We start from the raw sequence: 27195 nt of genomic DNA, 5'->3' as shown, positions 1-27195 counted from the left end.
CAAATTAGTTAAGCTTATCAAAGTGCCTCTTGTTTTATAGAAGTTAGAAGTAGTTTACATATAAGGCCCCCCCCCCCCCCCCACACACACACACACACACACACACACACACACACACACACACACACACACACACACACACACACACAGACAGACAGACAGACAGACAGACAGACACACACACACTAGTATTCTCATACATCCTTTCAGAGACTTGCGAGACTGCTCTAAAGGCTTTGGAGCCTTGTGTAAAGCCGACTGGTTATGGCTGCTGAAATCAGTGAGGGCTGCTATTTTTAGGATATGTGAAATGTATCTCTCACACGAATCATGATGAAACACACACATGCGCGCACACACACACACACACACACACACACACACACACACACACACACAGGCAAACATGACATGAGAATTCGAGCAGATTGGGGGAGAGGCAGGGAGCAGAGCAGAGTGAGAAGCATAAATTCATACATGTAGGTTTGTATTTGCATGTTATGTCAGAGATCAGTGACTCAGTGAAGCAGCGCTCCCCAAAATGTCCTCCGTCTATGGTTTGTGAACTGATTGGGACATGACAACAGCTATGTCAGACCAGATGAAGAAGCTTCAGTCCTTCAGGCTCAGCACAGCTCCATGCTGTGGTATCACGGGAAGCTGCTGCTTTGAAATTTAAAAGTGTTTAAATATGTGTAATCCCAAAACACAATCCATATTGAGATGGACAGTTACATGGCTCTTGTGGGTCCACTTTGCACATAGCGGTCTGCTAAAGAAGCTGTACCAAAAGAGGCTTAACGGTTGTGTTAAATTCTAAATGCAAATAAACGATATGGCCCATAGTATGTGGCCAGCACACACTGTTTGGAACTTTTATCCCAGTTGAGGGGTTAATTTGTAAAATATGGCCAGAATTTGAATGTAGCTCCAAGATGATAGGGTTTACTGTGGCTCACTATACTGACCTGCTACTCTTTACAGTATCTTTGGCTGTAGCAATTTTGGTAATAAAGATATAAAACTATAACACTGTGAAAGGGGTCGTTCTACATAATGTGTTCAGTTATTCTATAATGGAGTATTTTTTATACCGTAGTGTTAGTAATTCTAATTAAAGGACAAGTTCACCTTGAAATGAAAATGTTTTCATTAAACTATTAATCCCCATGGCAATCCTCCTCATCCTCTTGTGAAGTTTTTGTAGTCAACTAACATCTGAATAACATGGCTGTTGTTGAATTTCGACTCACTTGACCATTCAGGAGAGATGACGAAGACTCAGAGACACCAATGGCTTACGTTGAGATAGTTCACAAAACAAGATCTTGGAGGAGAGAAGATAACATCACGTCTGTCTGCACAGAGTGTTGCCATGATAATTCTCCCCAGTCTTCCCCAATGTCCAAATTATATCTTACAGCTTCAGGAGGCAGTGCTTCCATAGATGGTATCTGTTCAACAGTGTAGCAAGAGGGCTGATGCAGAGTCTCTTCCCTCTAGCCAGAGGACTAAGAGGTAAAATAGGTCAGAGACACTTAGTCTGTAAACATAGATAGTTCAAAGGCCTCCTTACGAGGTTTACGCAAACAGTTAGCTTAGCCTTGGCTTGGTTCGTCAGACATCTGTTCTGTAGACATATCTACAGTAGCTCTGAGTATCTAGGTTGCAGAGAGTATAAGAAGATTGCTCGTAGAACATTCGTCACTATCCTTATTCAGACTTTAATGTCTGTAACAAGACACGTGTGACCTCCTATTGTATGGAGACATAATGTCCTGGGAGAATAATGACAACTTTACAATAAACTGAAAAAAAACGGCTCCATTTGTGAGTTGTCCCACCCACTTGTTTTGCTGTAAAGATCCAGAAACGTTCATTGATCATTTAGTGATTCTGCAGATAGGGTGCATAGTGAATCCTTTTTTTTTTTTTTTTCTCTTCACATCCACAATCACTGTCAGTGTGTCACAGTCCTGCACAGCTTCGAGGCAAACACATGTAAGCCTACGGCACGATGAGGTGCTGACAGAAGTAACTTTGGAAATTAAGTCAGGTAATGGAAGGGCGAGGTGACGACAAAGCCGTGCGTTGGTTGAGGTGTGATGAGGCGAACACGGAGTCAGTGTGTCTTCCACCAGGGGAAATCAACCAAGGGCAGAGAGCATGGAAAAACCAAGGGAGGACGAGTCGTAGCCAACAAGCAGAAAATCCTCTCATTAAGAAAATCTGCTGATGAAATTAGAACATCTTGATCACAGTCACACACACACACACGCACACACACAATTACACACACACACACTTGATGATTTCTTATCTCCTTTAACCCCTCTGCTGAAAAATGATGACGTGAATTTCTATGATTGGAAATATTCCATTCTTGTGTGCGCACAGACACAGATCACTGAGACCTTCTCATTTGAATTCAGTTGTCGAACAGATGATTGAAGAAGGTCATGGGTTAAACATGTACATGTGTTTTTAACTTCCTCACACACCGTTCGCATCAAAAAGTTAAAAGCTGCCAATGACTAAATGCCAAAATCAGAGAATACACCAAGGTTGTTTTTACTTAAACATTTGGTTTATTAAAAATGATTATTAAAATGTTGCACCACATACAGTAAAAACAAAAGCTTCCATCTTCAATAAAAAAGTACAAAAATACCTTTAAAAATAGCACCGTTTCTCCGGCAGGTAAACATGCAGTCGTGGTCGGAAACACAACTTTCCCCAAAACAATATAAAAAAATATATACAAAACATTGGCAGAATAATGTGCTTGATTCTTCATATTTAATACAAATGATAAAACTATATCCATTATAATTAGAACCCAATATAATTGTGCTTGCATAGTCATGATGTAGAGAAGTTGTTTCAGGCAGGTTAAAGTCCACAGACAGTATCAGGTGACAGGTTGCTTGGATATGGATCTGTGGACATCTCTCGGGAAGAAATCAGCTTTTTTCATAAAAAGTAAAAAGACCACGTACATAAAAACTTTCAGACAGAGGTGATTTAAACTAGAAAGGAGCACTGTGGTGGAAAAAACTAACAAATGAAAACGTTGTTGTTAAGGAATGAAGCCAGTTGTATAACTGACTCTTTTTGGGCTAGATTCAGATTCTTCCTGTTGGTCATGCTATCAACCCTTTGTTTTTTGAAAGATAAATGTCATGCTTTGTGGAAAACCGTACATACATTTAGCAATTTGAATTGATTCACTTCTGATTTCTGGATCAGCTTTGAATGATTTCAACAATCATATTGCAGTGTGTCGTTCTTTACTAAAGCTCCGATTTGCCCCGTGGCTCTCATCTTGTCTCGTGATGACTGCTGTGGCTGCCTGTAAGTTCTATTTTACTAACCAAACTGATTCCACAATACAAAAAAATTAAATAGCATCACTTTTCCAAGTGTCTTCAAAATTACAGTCAGAAAACTTTTAAATGTTTGTGTACAAAAGGAGAATTACTTCCAGAGGTCAGATCTCTACCATCCTTTCTTATTTACTAAGCAGTATACAGTCAGTAAAATCAGAGGGTGAGCACCAATAAAAACATCTTATCGTGCAGAAGCCTTGCAGTAAATACTAGTTTGGTAAAGTTCATAAAGTTTGTAGTTTGTGCTGTCCGTTAAAAAGTCTAGTTATTTTTTAAAATGTATTTCAGCCTCGAGTTCAGTGTTGTACAGCACACAGTTTGATACCAAGTTGCAGTATGAGTCAGCTATAAGAAGTCATTAGGACACAACACACACAAAAGAAAATACAATTAATGAAGGGGCAGCTCTCTCCACATGTACACCTCTTTCCGCCATAACGTAATCAGTCAGATCAACGACTCACACAAATGTTTAATTACTACAAAATATAATTATACTGCACTCCACAAATGCTTCCACCAGCAAGTCAAGTGTCAAATACTTTGTTTCCTGCTGTGGATTTGCAGTAAGGCGCTATTTTTTTAATCAGACATGCCTCTTGAGGAAGAACCAAGCAGTAGCAGTTTAAGGCTTATCCTGATTTGTGATGCTGGGCTAAGTGATTAAAAAAAGATTTTTATATTTACCTTTTGGAAAAGGTGGAACGAAGTGCATGTAAATTTCAAACATTGGACAACAGAAAAGTGCATCTTTGGATTTAAATATGCAAATGTAAATTGGTTCCAATAATTAGTGGAGTGACAGGCTCCATGTTAACGCACATAATGACTGAACTACACCGTTAATGAGCTTCACCATATTGGTATTTACTTGAGGATTATTACATTAGACTATAATGTGAGTCGGCTAATTTGTCCGCTCCCTTCCACATGCAGATATTAAGTCTTATTATCGGTGTGCAACTCGAAATGGATGGATGTACTAAAATGCCTTAATACTGTGGTAAAGTCAAACTGAGAAAATCAGGGTGAAGTCTGAAAAAAAAAGCAAAGATGCTCTTATTCAGTGGGCAAACATTAAAAATGTCTGTTTGGCTACGACACAAAAAGAAAGCATTGTTTAGCCTGATAAACACCGTTTTGTCTTTTCTTTTGCCTGGTACGGAGAACATAAAGCAAGGAGGCATCCCCTCTCAACCATGGGGTGAAGTTTGGTTAGGTTGACAGAAACAATAAATAAACAAAAACCAAATCTTGACATTGACATCTGACAAAATAATGATTTATAAAAGCAATATTAAGGCTAACATTCCTGTGGCCAACGAGGGGTGGGCCACAATCATCGTGCTGTCTGCGGGGGACGAGGACCTGCATGACAGATAGTACACATTGTCAAGATACACCGATACTGCCACTAACTGTTGCATTAAAAAGTGAAATATGGACATTGTGTTAATAAGGATAATGTCCACTGATGTTAGACCTTGCAGACATTTTGTTTATCAGTTCATCTGGTACACTAGTTATTTTGTGTGATTGTCCTTTTTGGTCGCATTTTTACATTTATGGATACAGACACGTGTTTTGAGTTTTATTCATTTGCCCAAAAAGTGACAAAACACCCAGGAAACAAAGATGAATTCAAGAAGATTTTGACTTTAATCATTATTGTTAAAATTTTCTATAGATAGCAAGATAATATTATCATGAGTCATTTGGCCTTGACAATCTTGTAGTGAAAATCTGATTTCATGACAGTCATAGCTCACATACATTGAACTAAGTGTGTGTGTGTGTGTGTGTGTGTGTGTGTGTGTGTTTGTGTACCTGTGGCCCCCCCTAAGCAGGCCTCCTCACAGTCCTCCAGCTCAACAAAGCGGTTGTCGTTCCCTTCACAGCCGCTGTAGACGAACGGCCTGCAGGCCTGAACCTGACTGTTAAAGTACCAGCGCAGACTGTATCGTCCACAGCTCCCCTCCTCCATGGGCAGCAGGCACAGGTCAGCTGGAGCTGCACAACACACACACACACACACACACACACACACACACACACACACACACAAACATACACGTGTGAAGAGTGTGCATGCATACACACCTAGAAGACACACATGATGTACAGCACACGCCAGTCAAAAAGGAGCTGAGGCAGAACAGCAACAAGCATTCATGAGCACTGAGCTCAAAACTTCAAACCAACCTTTTTATTTTGATAGTTTCATGTGTTTTTGTTTTAGATCCAAAGTGACTTGTTAGCACTGATATCTTATTCTTTGTTACTGTGTTTTCTTTTACTTGATATATGCTGTTGATCAAAAGTAAAGCAGCCAAAGCAGCCTCAGACATGCAGAAAGGTACCAGACACGAGGCAGGCAGAGTTCGCCCTGATCCCAACAACTATGAGCTGGATTACCTTCCCCCGTGACTCTCCTCTTGGACCTGACTGATCTGGGCTGGACTGCTTTCACAGGTGTAACTTTGAATGCTTTCTGACCAGCAACTGCTGCTTTTGTTTTCCTAACGCCAGCACTGGCTGATTTGTTTGGTTCAACTTTGACCGTTTTGTCAGTTTCATCTTTGACAGCCTCACCTGCCGACACACACAAAAACACAGAACACACACACATAAACGCACGGGGGCACACACAAACAAACACACAGCAAAGAAAACATTACCACATCCGGAATTCATAGAAAAGAAAAGTAGATTAATATGATGATGGGGTGTAAAGATCATGTATCCACATGAAAGATGGTGTGTGCTTGAAGCAGGCTGTGTGAGGAAATGAGCAAAGTAACCAGGCTCATAGTGTCATGAAATGAGCACAAAGTGGAACGCACCCATAATATGAGACACGCTCCTCACAGCACAAATTGGATTATGTGCCGATTGAATAACCAGATTTACGGGACATGAGCACAGATTCGAAACGCCATCATCTGTTTGTCACATGATAAGTTTGTAGCATTTAAACGAGTCGGGGTCATCGTTAGGTGACTAAAATAATTTAATTAAAGGGGATTCCCAGAATTTGACTACTTGGTTCATCTTCTCATATTTTGTCCATTGTGGTTTTTGTTCATAATAACAACACACACACGCTTTAGGCAAACCCTGATTTAATGGAATAACTCCCTAATAATATAACAGATGTAAATCATAATGGACAAAAATGTGGGAGCAGCACCAAAGTTGACACAAAGGTGGTTTGGTCATTGTTAAGAAATGTTGCCCGAAAAACAACACACCAACTTTGTTATGTTGCAAGTTACACAAAAGGTCCTCCATTTCAGTATGTCTGAAAGAGCAATGGTAATGAGTAATAATTTTAATACTACTAGTACTAATACTACCACTAATAGTAAGTATAAATCAAAACAGAATAAGAACATAAAACACAGCATTATGTAACCTTCAAAGGTTTAGACTACTGCTGTTGCTATCATTTTTCTTCTTCTTTTTTTTTTTTTAATCATGTATTTGTGTCCATTGCTGGTTTTCTGTGTTCACACTTGTAGTTTGATTGCATCACTTTGAAAACTATTGTCCAACTATATCTGTAACTTTGATAAAACAGTCCCTCCCCCTTTCTCCAGATCTCTTTTTTCCATTTGTTACACTAAATTCTTTCTGTCATTTTTTACCAAGGTTAAAGGGGAGGTTTGTGAAGGAGTTTTTCCTTACCCAAACTGAGCGTCTGAGGACAGAGTGAGTCGTGAGGCAAATTTTTGGGCAGTTTAATGAAATTTGAAATGACTTCAAGGACAGACTGTCATGTAAAAATGTGTGCTGCATTTAATCATTAATGATATTCAGCTTTTTCACTCCCCCTTTCAGCTGTGGCGGTTTGGAACTGATAGAAACGCTTTTCATTTCCATCCCAGTCACACAACATGCAGTACAAACTACTTCTGCTCGAGCATTACCCGGCCTGAGGATGTTTGGAGTATTTCTTTCACTTTCATGAAGGGAACGCACACAGGTTTTTAAGATCATGTGCTCATTTCACAAGTGTTTCATGAGACCAGGCTGGGTTAGGTGGTATGTCAAAAAGAAGGACTTCACTGCTAGCTTTGGACACAGTACCATCACTCTGGTTGGCAGAGGGAGGGAAGTAGAGCAGCTCATCCACGGGGTCATCGTAGGACTCAATGGAGTAGATGTGCTCGTAGTCGGGGTCGTTCGTGTTCACCACCACACGCAACTCGCGGCCTGAGAGAAGAGCAACGCCACACAGGTCAGAAGATCACAGACCTCCAAGCTTCGACAGAGGGCAGGCTCAGAACAGTCAGTTAAATACAGCCTCGACACGAACATTTGTACTTGTCTGGATGTGCTCAGAGATACACAATATAAACACAAATGGAGTCCTCTGTTTTTTTGAATAGAAAACCACCCGCCGTTCAGAGGTCTCCAGAGGTAGCACCACCAAGTTAAACCTGTTTGTTAGGGACGGACACGCAGATGCATGAACAGATGGAGGCCCACAGGCAAAGCAGTGGATGGACACACTCACCCTCCTCACCCATCAGGGCCAGTTGTTGCTCTGGTGTGGGCCGAGCCCTGACTGGGGACAGGGACCGAGTGTCTGGGCCTGATCCTGAGAGAGCCAGATAGGACAAAGAGGAGCGAACACCGAGGGAGCAGAGAGGATCAGGATTTATGGAGCAAGAGGGACCAGGTAAGTGTTACACAGGAGGGAGAGAAAAGGGGGGGCCAGAGAGGTAACATGATGAAAAACAAAAGGAAGGATAGAACATTCTCGTAGTAAAACATTCAGACAACTTAGCCAACAACCCCAGAGCACCACAAAAATCATTCCACCATTCCAACATACACACCAGCTAAAAGGATTTACAAAGTTTCTGAGAGACTGCGCAACATGGGGCAATCTTCCAGCAAACACCTGTAATCCTTTAAGGACTCAAGCCATTGCTATATGGACTTGTGTCGCACTCTAGTCAAACACTTTCTGACTTGAGTCCAAATCAGATCAGCGCTGATTCAACTAAAGACTCACTGTTACTGACTTTGAACATTATGAAACACACACAAGTGTCTCTTAGATAATAATACATAAATTAAACATGAGTAAAATGTTTGTTTTGGCCTCATTCTCAGTAACACTGCATCACCATCACTTATCTCACGCTGCTGCAACACAACACTGATGAAGTCTTGAACTGATTAAGGGCTCAGATAAAAACAAGTCAGTGAAAACTTTGAGAAAGGTGCATGAGTCTGACGTAAACGTTCTAAATAAAACAATTTATTTACTTTTAAATATCTCATTTTATCTTTTCTCTGCCATAACTCAAAATCTTAGCAAGAATATTTGTCTTATTTCTACATTCATCTCATAACATTCAATATACGACACAATACATCGCATAGAAAGTAGCATTTGAGTGAGAGAGAGATAGGGATTTGCTTTTCGACAACTCTTTTGCTTATTACCAGCAAAAAACGCTCTATATCTCTTGTTTAGTTATTATTCATAAAATGGTAAGTTTATAGTTATAGTAAGTTTTAAGGTTCCCTATGTAGTTTTAGGGGAAAAAAATGTAATCAGAGGAGAAAGATCTTCATTGCCTTTTATACCTAAAAATAAATAAACAAGCTCTCTGTGTTTTCATGACTGAATAATAATACCTAATAATGGATGACTGAGAATCTTCACCAGCATGCCACATTTGTCTGCATGAAGTTAATTAATCATGCATTTCACTCATTCAGTATCTGCAAAAATGCTAAATGAGGGTAAATGCATTGAGCCTTATTAATAATATATATGAGTCTGACTCATCTCACAACAGCAGCATATGTGGTATAGTACACCACTGTGACTCATGCTACTTCACAGCCCTTCTGTCCACCCTCCTCTCTTGTGCTGCGGCTGAATGGCTCACTCACCTCCACACGCTGAGGATCACACAGATGGACAGGAAGGAAGCAGAAAGAGAGCGAATAATAAAGGTCAGTTTCAAGTCATGGCATTGGTGCAGCTTCTTTTCTATCACACTCTCATAGAGTTTAGCTCAGGCTGTGACTCATGTGCTGTGATTGCCATCCAAAGTTCGGCTTGGGGACAACTGTAATAAATTAGAAATGCAAGATGCATGAAAGACTCACCACAGTGCTGACTCATTTCAGAGCGAACGTACGATCTGACTTCATCCTCCTGAATTCGAAATGAAGAGGGGAGCAGAGCAAAGCAAACTTACAAACACAACCCTTATATCAACTCTGTGTAAGTGTGTGTGTGTGTGTGTGTGTGTGTGTGTGCTGTCAGGTGTCAGCATCTTCAGATTGAGCCCCACGGTAAGGCTCAAGCACTGACCGTCATGCCTGGCTCTCCTCTGTCTCCCTTGGCTCCATCTGGGCCCAACTCTCCCTGCAACATGGAGAGGTATTAGGACACACATGACCCACAGAGAGGCTTGCAGCACATTAAACTGAGAGCAGGTGCAGCACTAAAGGACTAAATGAAAGGACAAAGTCAAAGGTTGAACCAGCTTCAATAAAAAAGATTTGATGTGTTTGGTTTTTCGTTCTGATCGTGTTGTGTCCTTAATGGGATCCCTGACCAACAATATATAATATTAAAGCTAAGAAAGCTAAGTTAAGTAAAAAAGAATTCAGTCTCCTGAAAAATGTCACTGTGAAATGTGAAATACTCAATTTCAAAAAGTAGCCAAGCAGATCAGGCATATAGGTAAAGATACAATGCATTTACGGGTTCAAATGCTACTTCACTGAAAGCAGCTCGGTGGAAACGTGGCTAAGGTCTCTTATCAAAGTGGGCTGTCAAGAAAACAACCAGTAGAGTAAGTATGACATTTACCGGCTCTCCTCGCTCCCCTGGGATCCCTGGGATACCGCGCGGACCCACTGCAGCGGGCCCAATTGGACCTCTCTCTCCCTGACGCACAGGTAAAACAATATTACAACACGTCTGCAGCAGGCAGATGTACAAAACTGCACAACAAGTAAAAGACAAACACACAACAGCAGGTCCCACTGCCTCTGTACACATAGTCCCTGGACAGGTGGTATTTGCCGGCATGGTTTCGACAAAAACAAGGAAAGAAGAAAAGAGTTTTCTTTCTTTTGTTTTCTTATACAGAATTCCTTTTATATAGTGTATATCAAGTCACTATAAGCAAAATATTTGTTCAGGAAAATAATGCAGCTGGGTTGACTCAAGACAGCGTCTCAGATTGAATAAAAGGTGCACCCATCAGAGAGACAGAAGCTGCTCTGCTCTGCCGTCACTGCCTTCCTTTATTTACTTGATGATGTAGCAGACAAGCCAGTCAGATGCACGACCCATCAAACTCTCAATCATCAAGAAACAATCAAACAAGGCTACTAGTCAGGTGAAGAAGAAAGGAGGAGGGATACAAAAAACACTGTATTCTTTTTACATCCCTCTTACATCATGCTTTTAATGTCAAAACTGTCAAAAAGCTAAAGTTTTGTCTTTGTTGCCACTCAGACACCTGACTGATGCTATTTTGCGCACTCACTCAGTGACGTAACCGTCACTTTGGTCTGTTCTTGCTTCTTGCTCCTGTTATACAGTACTTGTATTTGCTATATCACCAGCAAAGAAATGCAGTCTCTAACCTTCTGTCCCTGGAGCCCCTCTGGGCCTTTAGCACCTGCTGGTCCCTGAGGGCCAGTGATGCCTGGGTTCCCATCATTTCCTCTGGGACCGGGAGGACCAGGTACCCCTGGTGGACCCTACGTGTATATAAACACAGAGACAGTTAGTTATGTTACTCAGCTAGCTGTGAGGATAAGTGATGTTCCTGCAGAAGTTGAAGTCACAAACTCACCCTTTCACCTTTCTCTCCCTGAGCCCCTTTAGGTCCTGCGAGGCCGTCGAAACCACGGTCTCCCTTCACCGAAAAAGAAAATTGGTTTTACTTTGCATTTGGACACAAAGGTTTGGAAACTAAGCTGTACAGCACACACCTTGGGGCCGACTAATCCCTCTTTTCCGGGGGTCCCTGGGGCTCCAGAGGGTCCGATTTCTCCCTGGAAAACACAGAGAGCATGCCTATAGACACCAGATCTCAAAGAAGCTTACAGATGTAAAGAATCAATGACATGATGGCTGTTCTTCCACAGATATGAGTCATACCTGTTCACCTTTTCTTCCTGGTAGGCCGGATCGTCCATGAATACCTGCATCCCCCTGAGCACAAACAGTTGAGATTCACATCATGTTCATGTGCTTACCACAAAAAACATTACTCATACACGTCTAACACAGAAAAAGAGCACAGCGTCTATTATCATTTAAATGTTAACATTCACGATTTGTACAGAAAAAAACTCCCACAGTGCAAAATCCCACTACGTATTAAATCATCTCCACACAATGTCTTCATTCATGCTTCTTTTATCTCCTCTTCCTCCTACAAAATAAAATTTTATTAGTCTGTCCCAAACCCACCTTGTCTCCTTTGGGTCCATCGCTTCCACAAGTTCCCTTGGATCCTCGGTCCCCCTGGAAACACATAACTTCATCATTGACAAAGGCACAAGAAGAGGCACAAAGGAAACCAAAACCTCCAAACCATACAGGCAGAAAGCCCATCTTTACACAGGCAGTCCTCTCACCTGCTACTCAATCACTGTGCATGAGTACTTACTGTGCACACACACACACACACACACATGCGGTCGTGTGTGTGTGTGTTCAGGGCATCAAACAGTGTTTATTCATTCTGTGTGGTTTCAACCTTGAAGCCTCTTTTAGGAGTCGATGATGACAGTCACTGGATAATAATATAAAATTAATATGATTGCAGAGGATGAATGCAAATCGTTGTCAGATCTATCTGCACTGAATTTTTTTCTTCACCCTAACATGATGATGATTAATACCTGGAAATGGGTGTTTTGCTCAGCTGGATTGATTTAATATCCTTTTTTCTTCATTTCATTTCTGTTTGAATCACTGAACCAATCAAAGTCGGAAGCGACCACTCAGACGTGTGGAGGGAGTCGGGCTTTGTATTGTTACCATATGACCTTTTATTTATTCAGGTTATCATTGAAATAATAGTAATTGAGTACAGCAGAAAGAAATTAGTAAAGAGAGACACACAACAAAGACAGCCAGTCACACACAAGACATACACTATATTGACAAAAGTATTCGCTCAGCTGCCTTGACTCGCATATGAATTTAAGTGAAATTCCATTCTTAATCCATAGGGATTAATATGATGTCGGTCCACCCTTTGCAGCTATAACAGCTTCAAGTCATCTGGGAAGGCTTTCAACAAGGTTTAGGAGTGTGTTTATGGGAATTTTTGACCATTCTTCCTGAAGCGCATTTGTGAGGTCACACACTGATGTTGGACGGGAAGGCCTGGCTCTCAGTCTCCACTCTAACTCATCCCAAAGGTGTTCTATTGGGTTGAGTTCAGGACTATGTGCAGGCCAGTGAAGTTCATCCACACCAAACTCTCTCTCAATGTCTTTATGGACCTTGCTTTGTGCACTGGTGCACAGTCATGTTGGAACAGGAAGGGGCCATCGCCAAACTGTTCCCACAAAGTTGGGAGCATGGAATTGTTCAACATCTCTTGGTATGCTGAAGCATTCACAGTTCCTTTCACTGGAACTAAGGGGCCAAGCCCAGCTCCTGAAAAACAACCCCACACCATAATCCCCATCCACCACACTTTACACTTGGCACAATGCAATCAGACAAGTACCGTTCTCCGGTCAACCGCCAAACCCAGACTTATCCATCAGATTGCGGAGAATCGCGATTCGTCACTCCACAGAACATGTCTCGACTGCTCTAAAGTCCAGTGGCGGCGTGCTTTGCACCACTGCATCCGATGCTTTGCATTGCACTTGCTGATGTATGGCTTGGATGCAGCTGCTCGGCCATGGAAACCCATTCCATGAAGCTCTCTACGCACTGTTGTTGAGCTAATCTGGAGGCCACACAAAGTTTGGAGGTCTGTAGCGATTGAACTCAGAAAGTTGGCGACCTCTGCGCACTGTCAATCAGCATCCGCTGATCTCGCTCTGCCATTTAACGTGGCCTACCACTTCGTGGCTGAGTTCTTATCATTCCCAATCACTTCCACATTGTTTTAATACCACTGACAGTTGACTGTGGAATATTTAGGAGCGAGGAAATTTCATGAACGGACTTGTTGCAAAGGTAGCATCCTATCACAGTACCACGCTGGAATTCACTGAGCTCCTGAGAGCAACCCATTCTTTCACAAATGTTTGAATCTCATTTCCATCTTTTCAGATACTGACGCTTTGGGTTTGTAGTTTTGGTCAGCCCTCCGTAGCGTCAGTATTTGATGATGTTGGGAATTGGGAGTAAGTTGGGAATTCTTAAAAGTAGGGAGAATGACTTGAATTGTTTTTACACTTTGTTTATTGTACAGAATAAACAAACATGCTATAATGTGTAACTAGTGATTTTCGAATTGCTGGGTGGGCAAATTAGTTTCCTTCTCTTTCCAGTATCCAGTTTTTCCAGTCAGCTAACCGACTGCTGGTGGTAGCACCATGTTTACCGCTGAAGATAATACCTGTGTGCTATCAGAGGCCATGCACATGGATTCAGAATGACTGGACCAAACAACATCAGCCCCTCCAGCTGCGCTGCCAGTTATCTTGCTTTTACTTGTCATTTTTGTCTGAACACCTGTTATCAGGAAAAAGTATAGCATCCTGTCCTGCGTCATGTCCTGTACACTGTGTGTGTGTGTGTGTGTGTGTGTGTGTGTGTGTGTGTGTGCACGTGTGTGTGTGTGTGCACGCGCGTGCACACACACACACACACACACACGACCGCACGCACGCGCACACACACAATAAAAATACCTTGATTCCTCTCATTCCTATGATGCCAATCTCTCCCTTGTCCCCTTTGCGCCCAAGCAGTCCATCTTTTCCTGGTAAACCCTGGAAGACAAAACAGAAATCCTCTTTCATTATGTCCAATAAGAAAAATGTATTTTGATGTGAAGGGTAAATCACAGACCGATTCGCCAGGCACTCCAGGTTGGCCGGCTTCTCCCTGCAGAGCAAAGACAGAATTACAGTAATCAGAGCAGTAAAATTATTACCTGTAGTGATTGGCTTTGCTATTAATCCTGCAACTTATATAATCACAATCATCATCCATGCTCAGCATCACTTGCCTTCTGTCCACCGGGGCCACGAGCACCTGGGAATCCCGTGGACCCTCGTTCTCCCGGCTCTCCCCTCAGACCCTGATGTCAAATACATGCATACGATCATTTGTAATATCAATAACGAGACATCCTATCTCTGGTTTCAGTTCATGCACACCAGCAGAATATGGTTTCAATGTCATCATTAAGTCATTCATTTTTCTGATCTTTTTTGACTGTTAAGTAACCAACCGATGGCCTCAGCCTGTTTAGCAATCAGATCCACAAGGTCAATGAGAATATGTCAGCCAACCCTAATTTAGTGTAAATACTGTTAAAGGCCAAACTACCTAAAAAAAATGAGTGGATTAAAGGTCCAGTGCATAGGATTTAGGGAGATTTAAGGGAATCTTTAGGCAGAAATGGAATATTATATTCATACCGATGTTTTTGAGTGTATGATCACCTGAAACTTAGAAAAGCTATTTTTTTGTTAAGCTGGAATGAGCCTTTTATTTGTATGCCATATTGCAATGTCATGTTTCTACAATAACCCAAAACAGGCAAGACAAACATAGTCTCTAAACAGGGCTTCTCAAGTGAAACAAATCCTGTGGATTTCACTGGTTGGATAAAACAAGTAATGAGAAGTGGCCACGTCAAACAACAGGCTCTGTGTCAGCCTTGTGGCTTCCATCAGGGTATGGAGGAAAATGGAAGTCATGCCATTTATATACATGTACATATTTTCTTAGTTAGTAAATTCCTCAGAAACCTATTCTCACCCATTGGTATAGCTGTGAAGCCTTACAGCCGTCGCACCCTGTGTTACTTTTAGGCACAAGTGACCATATCAGGCCAAAAGAATAGAGATTGACTAGGTCTGAATAAGAACCTGTGTGAGAAGGAAGTTTCCTTCTTTAGGTTAAAGATAATATGTCAGATTCTTTCAAAGCTTGTTTACCTCTGTAATTCCTAAATTTGACTGGTTGATTGAGACCTGAGGATCACACAACGTGACTGAGGATAACTTAGGTGAGCCTAGTTAGTTAGCACAGGAAGTGGTTTTCAGAACTGGTCAAGTACTGCCCAGTGGATTCACTTGCCTATTCTTCTCAATCAAGCTTCAATAAAGGCTTCAGTGTAATATATCCAAGTCTCCTAATCATCAGTATCTCCTGTGTAGAGTTGACTATTCTTCAAGAATTCCTTCACACAGGTAGGGGTAGCAACTTGACAGTAACAAGGTTTCCATGCTTTTAGCGCATACCCTGCTTTATCATCTATTTGAATTTAAATAGGCCAATAATTCAGAGAATAAACATTATGACTGCATTAAAGAAGACTAAAAACTGGTGAATGAGACCATAAAGTCATTAGGTAAATGTTAGCTGAAATAATAAATCATTACATCATAATAGATCATTATCATAAACAGCTGACTTATTTTTGTAACCAGCCCCTTGCTGGTCATTTAAAAGAATGCAGGTTTAAGGCACTTCAGCATTGTCTCTTTCCATACTTTATACAGTCAATGGCAGCAGCCCAAAACTGTCTCATAAGTTCTGACAAGAGTAAAAGAATAATTTACCTGCTCCCCTGGTGGCCCTTCTTGACCCTTCACCCCTTTTTCTCCCTGCACACCTTTGGGTCCCCTGTCACCCTAAAATGGAACAACATTTAAATCCACAACATGCAAAACCAAATATACAACATAAGAAACAAAATAAAAGTGGATATGTTTCTATAGATTTAGAATTTTGACCCAGTCAGGTGTTCACTGACTGTTTCTCCTTTGTTGCCCTTTTCTCCAGCAGGTCCTCCCACCAGCACAGTGTCCCCCTGCGAGTGACAGTGCAGCTTTAAACATCTGGCTTCATCCCAAAGCCAAAACATCAAGACACAAGGTTTTCATCCTGTTACATTTTCCCACTCAATAGTGCCACAGCTCATTAACATTGTGTGTATTCATATATTCCTTTGCTCTCTACAGAGTAAACCTCATGAAAGACCTCTTTCAAAACAGCCACCGCTGACACAAATATTCTCAATTTCTGTGTCACTGCCATTTACAAATACAAATACAACAGAGAGTGAGCAGTGGGGTTTATTAGATATTAAAATACACACACCTTCTCTCCTTTGTCACCTTGAAGCCCAATGTCTCCCTGACAAGAAAAGATTGAGAGCAAAACATTTCATTCAGGCGTGTCAATTTGATTCACCCCTTTACATGAGCAGATAGCTCAGGGGACTCAGCTCATATAATGACACGTGAAAATGAGAAAAGGACTGGTGGTGTTCACCTTCTCTCCCCGTGTACCTCGGATACCTGGGGGACCCTGATGGACACACAAACGCACACTGTATGACTCCACAGTGCGCACAGGTTGATCTCGATTTAAAATGATGGGCATCACAAACCCTATTAAATAATTATATTATAATCTAAAGGCTAGGTTATGTCCCCAAAATAAATAATCATGTATGCTGATGGAAAAGATCCTGACGTTTTTGTGCAAAGGCTCTGTTGGTGCACATCATGTTCTGAGTGATGGATAAAAAAAGGAAACGTGATATTTTACCGTTGGTCCTCTCTCCCCATCCAAGCCAGGACGACCCTCCTCTCCCTAAGACATGACAGACAGAGAAAGGCACACCAGTGTGACTTTCTATTATCCTGAGGCAAATTCATATCGAATCACATCTTCTCAGTGATATAATGATATAACTCATGTCTTACTCTGGGCCCTGAATCTCCTCTCTCTCCTCTTGGACCGGGGACTCCGACGCCAACTTCCCCCTGGCAACAGAAAAAATATATATACCCTTCACAAGAGTATATTAACATTTAAGCAGGTAGGTGGAAATGTGTGTCTGTTTGGACAGTCACCTTGTCTCCTTTGACCCCATTGGTACCAGGAGAGCCCTGGAAAACAAGTATTAAGCATCACATCTGTCAGTCCATGAGTCCATTTGGTTTTCTCAGACCTAATACTTGAAAAGCTTTACTTTAGGGACCAGATTAAAAACATTATCAACTACATATCACAACTAGAAAAAGGGTGACAGATCAAAGGAAAAACTTTAATAAAGGAGCAGAGAAACATTACAGCGATGGCTCTGTTAGGCAACATTTGCTGCAGTGGTTTGGGTCCGTTTGTGACTTTAGAAGGAAGGGTCATGGCAAATCAATACAAAGTGGTCCTGAGTTATCACCTTTAAGCTACGATGAAACATCTCTCCTCCTCCAGGCAGCCTGTTTTCTCTCCAAGTGTGTCAAACACAGCAGCAAGTTTGAAGATATAGTTACCCCTGTAGTGTAATTCCTGGTAAACCCCTATAAGCGTATGTCGTACAAAGAGTGAGTTGGGTCGGGTGGATCATTTGTAAGACTTTCCCACAGGAGAGTTGGGTTTACCTCCCATGCGTGACAAGGTGCCAACATTGAATTGTTTTGAAAGATATGCTGTGTAAGTGAGCTAGCTTACATAAATAATGTTACATAGCAGGATGTTTTCCTGAACCTGATCTAGTAGTTTTGTTGCCTAAACCTAACCAAACCACAGCCTTTCGACAACATTTATAACAGTCAAAAAGTCATTATAGGTCATAATATGTGATTAATCTGCAAGCTTTATTTTGAAAGTCTAACAAGTAGTTTAACTCTAACTCTAACTCTACTGCAAAGCCTGTACAAAACTGAATAAGATTTCTTTGGTTTCATCATATGGGTTTTTTGGTTTAGTTATTTCCTGTTTTATTTTGTCAGTTATCTCCTAATGTGTCATGTTTTGCTTTTCACTTCCTCTCTTTGGCTTTTTCCCAACTGTTTTCCTGTTCCCCTGAGTTTCATTTGTTAATCAATTCCTGTGTATTCCTGGGCTTTTTTTCAAACTCTTTGTCAGTTTGTCTGTTTTAATCCTGGTGTCATTGCTGCATTTTCTGTTTTCCTGCTGATGTTAGTTCGTCTGCTTCGTTTGCTCCTTGCATGTGTCCTTTGTTCTAGTATTTGTCCACTGTAATTTTCTGGATGGTTCTTTGTTTTGTAATTTTACTTTTTCCTTAGATTCTCTGTTGCCTGCCATTTTTTGTCTGTCTGAAATTTGGATACTGGCTTTGTAAATAAAGACTGCTTATTGTTTTTTACCTGCATCCCACTGTGTTTGCATTTGGGTCCTCACATTTTTGCAACCATAACCCTCTGACCAAGCTGTCGTGTTTGACGCGTTTGGAAACGTGTTGGGCTGTCTGAATGGGTTGATGAATCACTCGCAATGGCCTTTGCAGTCCCCAGATCTCAACCCTAGTGAATACATTTATGGACCAATTTGTTCGACAGCAATTTCTACCACTGTCATCAAAACACCAAAATATTTTGGCAGAATATTCTTCCATCTATCCAGTCGAATTTCAGTGAGTTTAAGACTCAATGCCATGGTAACACCTGACTAAGACACTATTTTCCTTTAATTTTCTCACCCATTTATATCTCTAAGCAGTTGTTATGGAGCACGGTAAAAAACTTTTAGCTGAAAGCACATACTAATGTAATAAAAACTAAACTCACTGCCAGCCCAGGAGGTCCAGCAGGGCCTGGGGGTCCAACATTTCCTGGACGGCCTGCAAAGCCTGGGAGACCCTGAAAATAAGACCTCAGCAGTTGAGAAACATACCGCATAGATGAAGATTGAAAGCAATGTGTAATCAGTGGCTCCACTGACCCTCTCCCCTTGTGGTCCAGGAGGTCCATTTTGTCCAGTTTCTCCTCTCAGACCAGGAGGCCCAGTATCACCTGACTTCCCCAGTGGCCCTGGAGGACCAGGTGAACCAGGAAGACCGGGATCTCCCTGAAGTTAAGTCGCAGTTAGATTCTGACTTGATGAACCACACTAACTAATTCAAAAGGACACAAACCCTGCATGCTCACCTTTAAACCTGGAGGCCCGACCCGACCAGGAGGACCTGACAGTCCGATTCCCTTCTCTCCCTGCAGCACACATTGTGTCATAACTGCTGCATCCATTTGGTTTAATTTCGGGCAAATAAATGAAACACATGACAAAATCTCACCTTATCGCCTTTTGGACCAGGAGATCCTGCTGCCCCCTGCATGCAAAAACACATTAATGGGTGTGAAAATAAGAATTACTGATTGGAGATACCAATACTGAGATACCAATGATACATATTGGATATAGCGCTGATACAATAATAAAGTGTGGAGGTCTTTTAAAAAGTGTTACAAAGGTATTTAGTTCATCATTATGATGCTTCCCATCAGTATTGGTTGTTTACTGTCAGTGGCTTGGCTGTCAGTACAGCTAACATGCCTCGTTAAGCTCACGGACGACAAATAATCAAAACCTGGAGCATCAGAGGAGATTACAGTCGACACTTTTAGATAGAAGGCTTAGAGACTTTAATCACACTGTGATAGATAGAAGGTTGATTAAGGTGAGATTAAATAGTAGCCTGTAGCCGAGCTTGACAAAGAGTCCCAGTTTAAAATGTGTAGTAAAAAAGTCAAAATGCTGAATATATTTGATGTTTTATTATATATTTGCCTCATATATTATTGATATCTGTACAACAGAAATGTCATAACACCATTATGTAAATCTGAGTAGGATGAGCCAAACATTTGGTGCCTTCCAAGCAGACACATGCTCAATGTAAACCTGTATGTTTTGGGCTGTAGTAGCATAAGGAGCTCACAAAATAAAAATTATCAAGGATGCTTAATTAAAACTGTCAAGAGCAATACAGAATCTAGCTACTTAAATAAGAACATGTTGCCTCAATAACGGATACATTATAGAGCCCATTATGGACATATGATAAGTCGACGAGTCAATTTTATGGTTTTTATGGTTCCTATCCTCACTAGTCCAGCTTCAGGAACTCATTATTACTGTTTTATTAATGTACATATTTTGGTTACATAATTTTCTCATTATTGCACAAGAATGCCATGTCCTGGTCAAATGTTGCTTCATAAAAAACTACCCTCCATTACAGTGTTAGCAGCACTGGTTTCATAAATGATAGATGTAAATCTACCTTCTGATCCTTAAATGTGTTGGGGGTTAAATCCTGCCACCCTAGTCATACAAAGAATTAAAGAAACTCTATTAAGTATGTTTGTACTCTAAGCTAAACGTTCATTCACCTAATCATGGAGGAATACCCAGTTCAGCAATTTTAAAATTATTAACCATATAGATAAAATTGTGCAGAATTTTGACTTTTTTCTCATTGTTTTTCTTGTTTATTTTAAACTTCCACATCAAGGACATCAGTTGCTATGAACATCCCTTGCTCTTCTTCTTACCTTTTTAGTGTGTTGTTTATTTTTTTACAATTATTATTGTTTACTCTTATATTGAATGTAGTTTCTGATAATTAAAGTAATTCTGACTCTGAGCTCTGATAAGTGCAAAGAAGAGTAAACTTCTGGAAGGATTTAATCACCATGCTAAACCCATTGTACACAGTTAAAATCTACAGTACAAATATAAGATTCCCAGATTGTACGTGTCTTTGTTCGCCTCAACCATTAAATCCTGATGAGATTTTATTTCAATTACACAGTATTAATGGTATTGTAATAGTGGTATTTATGATGATAGACTACATTCAGGACTATAAAACATGATAATTTTATATCCAAATCAATGAAACAAAGGGTGGATGCTGATTACTCACATCTTCTCCAGGCTCTCCTGATTCGCCAGCCACTCCCTAGTATGACGACAGATGACAAGTTGTCAACGTGTTGCTATGTTAACGTGATGTACAGGTGTTGCTCTGCAACGTGATGGTACTCACCCTCTCTCCTTTGGTGCCAGCAGCACCTTTGTCTCCCCTGTTACCCTGAGAGACAGCAGACATCATATGGCTTTAATAAAAAGCACATTTTCCACATGGACTGAGAGTGAGCCTTCAGTGCTAATGGTTTGGTCTGACTCACCTTTTCTCCAGCTAGACCTCTCTCTCCAGCCGGGCCTGGCAGGGTTTGGCCTGGAGGACCCTGCATCAATCACAAGACAGGAAAGTTAGTTCAGCTCCATTCAGCTGCTCTACTCTATCATTATCCAATCTCTCATTTTCTGCTGAGGCTTTATACATTGGGTTTACTCTGCATCCACTTTGAATACTTGTACGAAACAGTTAGTGTTGTTGTGTTGTAAATGTGAATAAATGGTTAATGTCACTACTTCCACATTGATGCAGAGAAGTGTGACTCACCCTCTCTCCTTTGACTCCAGGAGGACCAGCCACCGCCTGTGAGAGTGCAGAAAATTGAGAAAAATAATAGTAATTAACTGCAGCACAGTGCAGGTTCTTGTTCATGAAAAGACGTAAAAGTGCGCTTAAAAGCCTTGCTTCACAGGTATCATATTAGCTGAACCATTAGCCATCCCAACTCTTTAAGAGCTTTAATGTCTTCAGCAAGGACAGCCAACAAATGCACAACCGGCACTGCCTGTACCCATAACCTTTGCGTTACAGCACACAAGACGTTTTGTGTTAATAATACGCCCAAATAATTGCAATACTACTAATAATAATTGTTTATTTCCTGACTGAAACAAAAAAATGCTGTAGTTTAGAAACCAAGAACAAGTCTGCTAGTTGCAACTGTAAAGCCACAAAATTCACTTTGTCTTTGTGTGTGTGTGTGTGTGTGTGTGAGAGAGAGAGAGAGAGCAAATGGTGGAGCCACTGAGCAGATGGACAAGTGTTGCCTGGTTATTTATCAAGCAAGTGAACTCACTGACAGTGTCACTGTGGCTATGTCCCAGGTCCTGAACCTGAGGCTGTCAGCAGTGACAGAGGGAGCAGTTCTAGACACTCGTCACGATTCATGTCAACATCACAAACAGCAGGAGTGGCAACGAATACTGAGTGTCTGACAAAGTGAGCTCAATATTTGTGTATTTTAGCTCAAAACCCTTCATACCAGCTCCCGGCCATGACACTGTTTAAACTGTTTTTAACAGATAAAACAGGACGGGTGGTCTGATGGCCTGGTGGTTAGGACACATACCATATGCTGTGAGACCTTTGCTACATTTCATGGCCCCTCACTCAGATAAAAGTTGCCACATGACATGAACTCAGGACAAGAAAACGTAGTATTATGTCCTAAAAGAGCTCCTTTAGTGTAGCATGTACAGCTACCTTCGAACACACATTTGATAAAACTCCCATAGAGGCATCATGCAAAGGAATATGATGAAATTTTAAAAGAAAACCCTGCCAAGAGAAGACGTCAGAGCAACAACAACGTGCAAGAAACATGACTAGTAAGTAAGTAAGGCTGAGAACACAGATAAAGTGGGTTTTTGTTTTTGTTGTTGTGGATGGTGAAACCCTTTCCTTGGATGAGTAAACATGCACCCTGGAAGCTAAATGTGCAGCTCAAGCCTCTCCACATACTGCCAGATGGACATTTCATCTCTGAGAAACAGCTGTCCCATATGTGTATGAGCAGCACACTGAATTCCCATCAAAATGCTTCAAAAGTTCACAGCTAGTAAATGTGTGTGCTACTACATGTCATTACAATATCTGGCAGCAGACCTGCTGTTCTGCATTACAAGGAGCTGTGCTCCAGGCTAAAAAGTTTGATCACTCCTGGCTGAGACAAGGGGGAATCTGTTACACCAGCGAATAAAGAGTACACTGTACACCATTTTACAAGACAAGGTCGGGTTGCTAACAGCTTGGTAGTAGTATGATACAAGTTTGAAATTAGTCTCATTGGTGTTGGTTGACTGCAGTGTAATGACATCAAATGATTCTAACTCTATGCACAGAGAGAAAGTTATGAATGTGTGACCTTCTCAGTCATATTCAGTCGCAGTGAGCTGAAATTTGGCTTAATTGAGATCCTCGTGGGCAGAATTGGCTCAGACTTTGTCAAGCTGAGCCAATTGCTATTAGCAGATGTCTGCAGTCACTCAAATACAGACAACTGGCAGGCAATGATATTATCAGTGTCAGTGCTAAGGTAGTTTCCAAATGAAGGCCAAGTAGCTCTGACAAATCACAGCTGAGCAGAGGTGGGACTTTACCTTCAGTTCTACCAAAGGGTCACAGTATATATTACATGGAAAAACATACAATTTAAGCAATAATTCATGACAACTCAATTCATTGATGTTTTGACCTGAACATGGGAGCAGATTCACTTGGACATCCAGTTAATTTTGCTTTGCCAATTCCTTTTTTTTAAAGATTTTTTTCTGGCATAGACACCTTTATTAGCAGTAGACAGAAAGGAAACATGGGAGAGAGAGGGGGATGTGACATGCAGCAAAGGACCTCTGGCCGGAATCGAACCGAGGTCGGCTGCGTTTATGGTATGCGCTCTAACCACTCGACCACCTGCGTGCCCTGTTTTGCCAATTCCTAACATATTGTGCATGATTGACAAGCAAAGGACAGTTCACGGCAAAATCTAAAATACATACTTTTCCTCTTACCTGTGGTGCTGTTTATTGATCAGATTGTTTTGTTTGCCAAGTTTTGCAGATATTGGCAAATAAAACATTTTCGAAAAAAAACATTAGCAACTTCCCTTTCCACAAATCATGACCTAATCACTTAAGATATCAATAGACCTTGTTGTGAGCACTTTCATGTGGAGACTGTTTTCTTTCAGGCACTTCACACCCTTCAACCTTATTGTGTTGCAGAAGGAAGAGTGCATCTACTCATGGAGAAGAGGGATGTGCTTGTTACAGTGTGGGATGAAAACATTAATGGTGTCCAAGATTACTTATCTAGCCACTCGTCCATGAGTAGATGCACTTCTTTCTTTTGCACAGTGAATCAGTAAAAGGAAATAGTTCCTTATTGAATTGGGGGTGAACTATCCCTTTAAAGATGATATCCAAAATGAGATTCCAGCCAGGGATGTCGTTTACAGCTCACCTATAGCTATGTAATATATGAACTGACACAAGACAATACAGATCAGACAGCCTGGTGGAGTGCCTTTACAGAACTCTTGTTTCCATAAAAGTATCCGTAACTGTATGCAAGGATTTGGCTGTAAACACTTTCACGGCTGGTTATCTTAAGAACGGGAGGCACTACAGGCCTCCATCGGGTATTCAAAACATTTAGATCAAATTCTGTTAAAAAGAAAAAATAAAGGGAGGCCTATACTGCATCAGATTAACACAAGAAGGAGTCACTAAATATATTTCCGTCATGTGAAAACTCATCTCACTGGGTCAGAAATTGCAGGAGAATTTGCTTTGAATATCAATCAATAAAAGTCGTATAAGAGAGTAATCCCACAGAGACAGCTCTCGAGGGAGAATGAAGTTCTTGTGTTACTGCCTAATCCCAGCTCAAAATACTCACCGATTGACAAGGAGTTTTAATGCTCGGTTTTTAATATCACAATAATCACGTCGGTGAGAATTTGATTTTCTCTACAGCTCTGAGCCTACTTGTAGCGCTTGTCCTACTGTTGTTCTGATTGGTTGAAGTCTTAACTGGATTCGACCACAGGTTGTGTATCCCATCATCTATAGTCGGACAGGATGTCTCTGTTCTGTTGTTGTGAACTGTCTGGAGATCAGGCTGATGTACCCTCGATCAGAGTTTATAGGAACAGCTAGAAGAGGCATATAATAGTAACCAACAGTGTGACTGCAGGGCAAAATAACAAGTGTACAAATAGCAGAGGAAAATGTATCTGGAGGACCAGTTTGGTTCCAGGCAGCCCCAGGTGTACAAACAGCAGCAGCCTGACTGCGGCCCCTGAAGGAAGCCTCAGAATAAGACCACCTAGTGCTGTTGTGCATCAGATGAAAACTCTTGCAGTAGGAAGCTAATAATAGCACTACAGAAATGTTATTTTTTATTTATTATTTTTTTACTTCAGGCAGCAAATCATTCTATTTCTTGGATCACATCCAATAAAAGTGACCACAAAACCAATTTCATTGACTGCGGTTGTAGCCAGAGGCAGCTCGGTAGATACGCGGCATAATCTCACCCTCCCTGGAGGACCGCTGTCTCCCTGCTCCCCCTTTAAACCGGACTGGCCTGGTGGTCCAGCAATGCCCTGAGGAACAAATTACACCATGATGACACAAAGGAAGACCTGATAAAAACAGCATGGTGCACACTTGCTACCCCCCCCCCACACACACACACAAACACAAACCTGCTTCCCAGGTAATCCAGGTATTCCTTCTTTGCCGGGCACCCCATCTCTTCCAGGGACTCCTGGTTTACCTGCTTCACCCTGAGAAGTAGCAAATACTTCAGTACACAACATGTGGTTATGGTTTCCCCATAATATGTCACATTAAAGAGGTTTCTCACTACAGATGAAAGATGACCTTTCGATATAATTTGTCTGTCTATGCTGTAAAAAGACACAAATAGTCTAGAAATGGGTGCTTTTGATATTGATGTTAAAACAGAGAAAAGGTGCTGTGGTTCTACCTTTTGCTTAAATGTGAGAAACCTAAGACAACCAGAATGCACTGCACCGCACCAACTCATTAAGTGTTGAGCATTGTTTGCTTTTGACTTGTTGGGTGTTGAGCAGTGACAACCTGGTCACAAACATTCTCATATAACAGTCGACAGTATGCTAATGTATGTTTCTGAAAACATTTTAGACAAGAGGGAGACAATGCCATAACAGGATCTCAGTTTTAATATTTGATCAGGACTGCTCAGTTTGATAGTTTGACCTGAGTTTCGGGTCTTGAGGCTCTTCTTGCATCTGCCCTACAAAGACTATGAAATAAAACCTACAGTGTAGGAGCAGTATACTTCAATTATAACATCTTCACTTATTATTTGAATATATTTATTCTCTAATAGTGAGATATCATTACACAAACAACCAACAGTTGGGAGCAAAACAGAAAATGATAGTGGTAGAGAGGTTGGTCGTGGTGTTCACTGTTAATACAAATGTCAGTATTGTGTACATGCTGAGGAGATTACTTGTTTTTCAGCTGAAGGTACAACAAATCACATGTTCCTTGACCTGCATTTTCAAATTATGAGCACAAAACGCAGCTGAATCGCCGTTTATCAACAAAAGCTCGATAAACAAGTTTTCGTATTTTTTTCTAATTAGCTTCCCATTTCTAGTTATAACTCAAAAGCCTCGGGCTCAAAACATTTCTTCCATTTTATACCTGCTCAATGTGCAATGAAGCAACAGCAGCAGCCAGATCAAGACTGCATACTCACCACCTGCCCTGGCAGTCCTGGGGGGCCCTGTGGACCCTGCGGGGCAGAAATAAATACCGTGGAATGAGGGAGCACAATGTGATACACACACAATGAAGGAGAAAACATGAAAGCTGTTTTTTTTTCCCCTGAAGAGAAACTGTGATTTATGGGAACACTTACTACAGCTCCTGGAGGGCCTGTTGGTCCTGGTAGACCTGTGCTCCCCTGGGCACCAGGAGGCCCCTGCGGAGAGAAAAAATTCACTTACAAACTGCAGATCTGTCATACATCGTCGCTAGATTGTTATGTGACTGTGCACTGTGGCAAGCTGTTTTACCTTGACACCAACACCTGGCTCTCCTTGATTACCCTGAGGAACAAACAACTGTTTTATGATTTTGTCCGGA

At 41.3% G+C, this 27195-nt stretch overlaps 1 protein-coding gene across 6 annotated transcripts in view; it reads right to left on the bottom strand.

Annotated features, from left to right (window-relative positions):
• Nucleotides 1-2565: 2565 nt before the first annotated feature.
• col7a1 (collagen, type VII, alpha 1) overlaps nucleotides 2566-27195 on the bottom strand; it is a 72646-nt gene continuing 48016 nt past the window's right edge. For 3 of the 6 annotated variants that reach the window (XM_030421129.1, XM_030421130.1, XM_030421128.1), the window contains exons 83-119: nucleotides 27126-27158; nucleotides 26969-27031; nucleotides 26807-26842; nucleotides 25758-25838; nucleotides 25587-25655; nucleotides 21815-21850; nucleotides 21537-21596; nucleotides 21395-21439; nucleotides 21272-21307; nucleotides 19637-19672; nucleotides 19494-19553; nucleotides 19288-19413; nucleotides 19134-19205; nucleotides 17457-17492; nucleotides 17307-17366; nucleotides 17149-17193; nucleotides 16870-16905; nucleotides 16696-16731; nucleotides 16349-16405; nucleotides 16155-16226; nucleotides 14591-14662; nucleotides 14431-14466; nucleotides 14271-14351; nucleotides 11857-11910; nucleotides 11542-11595; nucleotides 11373-11435; nucleotides 11234-11296; nucleotides 11022-11138; nucleotides 10237-10314; nucleotides 9733-9786; nucleotides 9525-9573; nucleotides 9306-9314; nucleotides 7909-7992; nucleotides 7479-7604; nucleotides 5805-5981; nucleotides 5217-5399; nucleotides 2566-4757 (exon numbers count right to left, since the gene is read on the bottom strand). In XM_030421129.1, the coding sequence (XP_030276989.1) occupies nucleotides 4729-4757; nucleotides 5217-5399; nucleotides 5805-5981; nucleotides 7479-7604; nucleotides 7909-7992; nucleotides 9306-9314; nucleotides 9525-9573; nucleotides 9733-9786; nucleotides 10237-10314; nucleotides 11022-11138; nucleotides 11234-11296; nucleotides 11373-11435; nucleotides 11542-11595; nucleotides 11857-11910; nucleotides 14271-14351; nucleotides 14431-14466; nucleotides 14591-14662; nucleotides 16155-16226; nucleotides 16349-16405; nucleotides 16696-16731; nucleotides 16870-16905; nucleotides 17149-17193; nucleotides 17307-17366; nucleotides 17457-17492; nucleotides 19134-19205; nucleotides 19288-19413; nucleotides 19494-19553; nucleotides 19637-19672; nucleotides 21272-21307; nucleotides 21395-21439; nucleotides 21537-21596; nucleotides 21815-21850; nucleotides 25587-25655; nucleotides 25758-25838; nucleotides 26807-26842; nucleotides 26969-27031; nucleotides 27126-27158 (2424 nt within the window). In that variant the 3' untranslated portion in view covers nucleotides 2566-4728. The remainder of the gene's footprint in view (nucleotides 4758-5216; nucleotides 5400-5804; nucleotides 5982-7478; nucleotides 7605-7908; nucleotides 7993-9305; nucleotides 9315-9524; nucleotides 9574-9732; nucleotides 9787-10236; nucleotides 10315-11021; nucleotides 11139-11233; nucleotides 11297-11372; nucleotides 11436-11541; nucleotides 11596-11856; nucleotides 11911-14270; nucleotides 14352-14430; nucleotides 14467-14590; nucleotides 14663-16154; nucleotides 16227-16348; nucleotides 16406-16695; nucleotides 16732-16869; nucleotides 16906-17148; nucleotides 17194-17306; nucleotides 17367-17456; nucleotides 17493-19133; nucleotides 19206-19287; nucleotides 19414-19493; nucleotides 19554-19636; nucleotides 19673-21271; nucleotides 21308-21394; nucleotides 21440-21536; nucleotides 21597-21814; nucleotides 21851-25586; nucleotides 25656-25757; nucleotides 25839-26806; nucleotides 26843-26968; nucleotides 27032-27125; nucleotides 27159-27195) is intronic. The other 3 variants (XM_030421133.1, XM_030421131.1, XM_030421132.1) reach the window with 3 other exon arrangements.

Source organism: Sparus aurata, chromosome 6 (assembly GCF_900880675.1).
Source record: "Sparus aurata chromosome 6, fSpaAur1.1, whole genome shotgun sequence".
Classification (NCBI taxonomy): domain Eukaryota; kingdom Metazoa; phylum Chordata; class Actinopteri; order Spariformes; family Sparidae; genus Sparus; species Sparus aurata.
The sequence above is the reverse complement of the archived record's forward strand: the minus strand, read 5'-3'. Positions and strand labels throughout refer to the sequence as shown.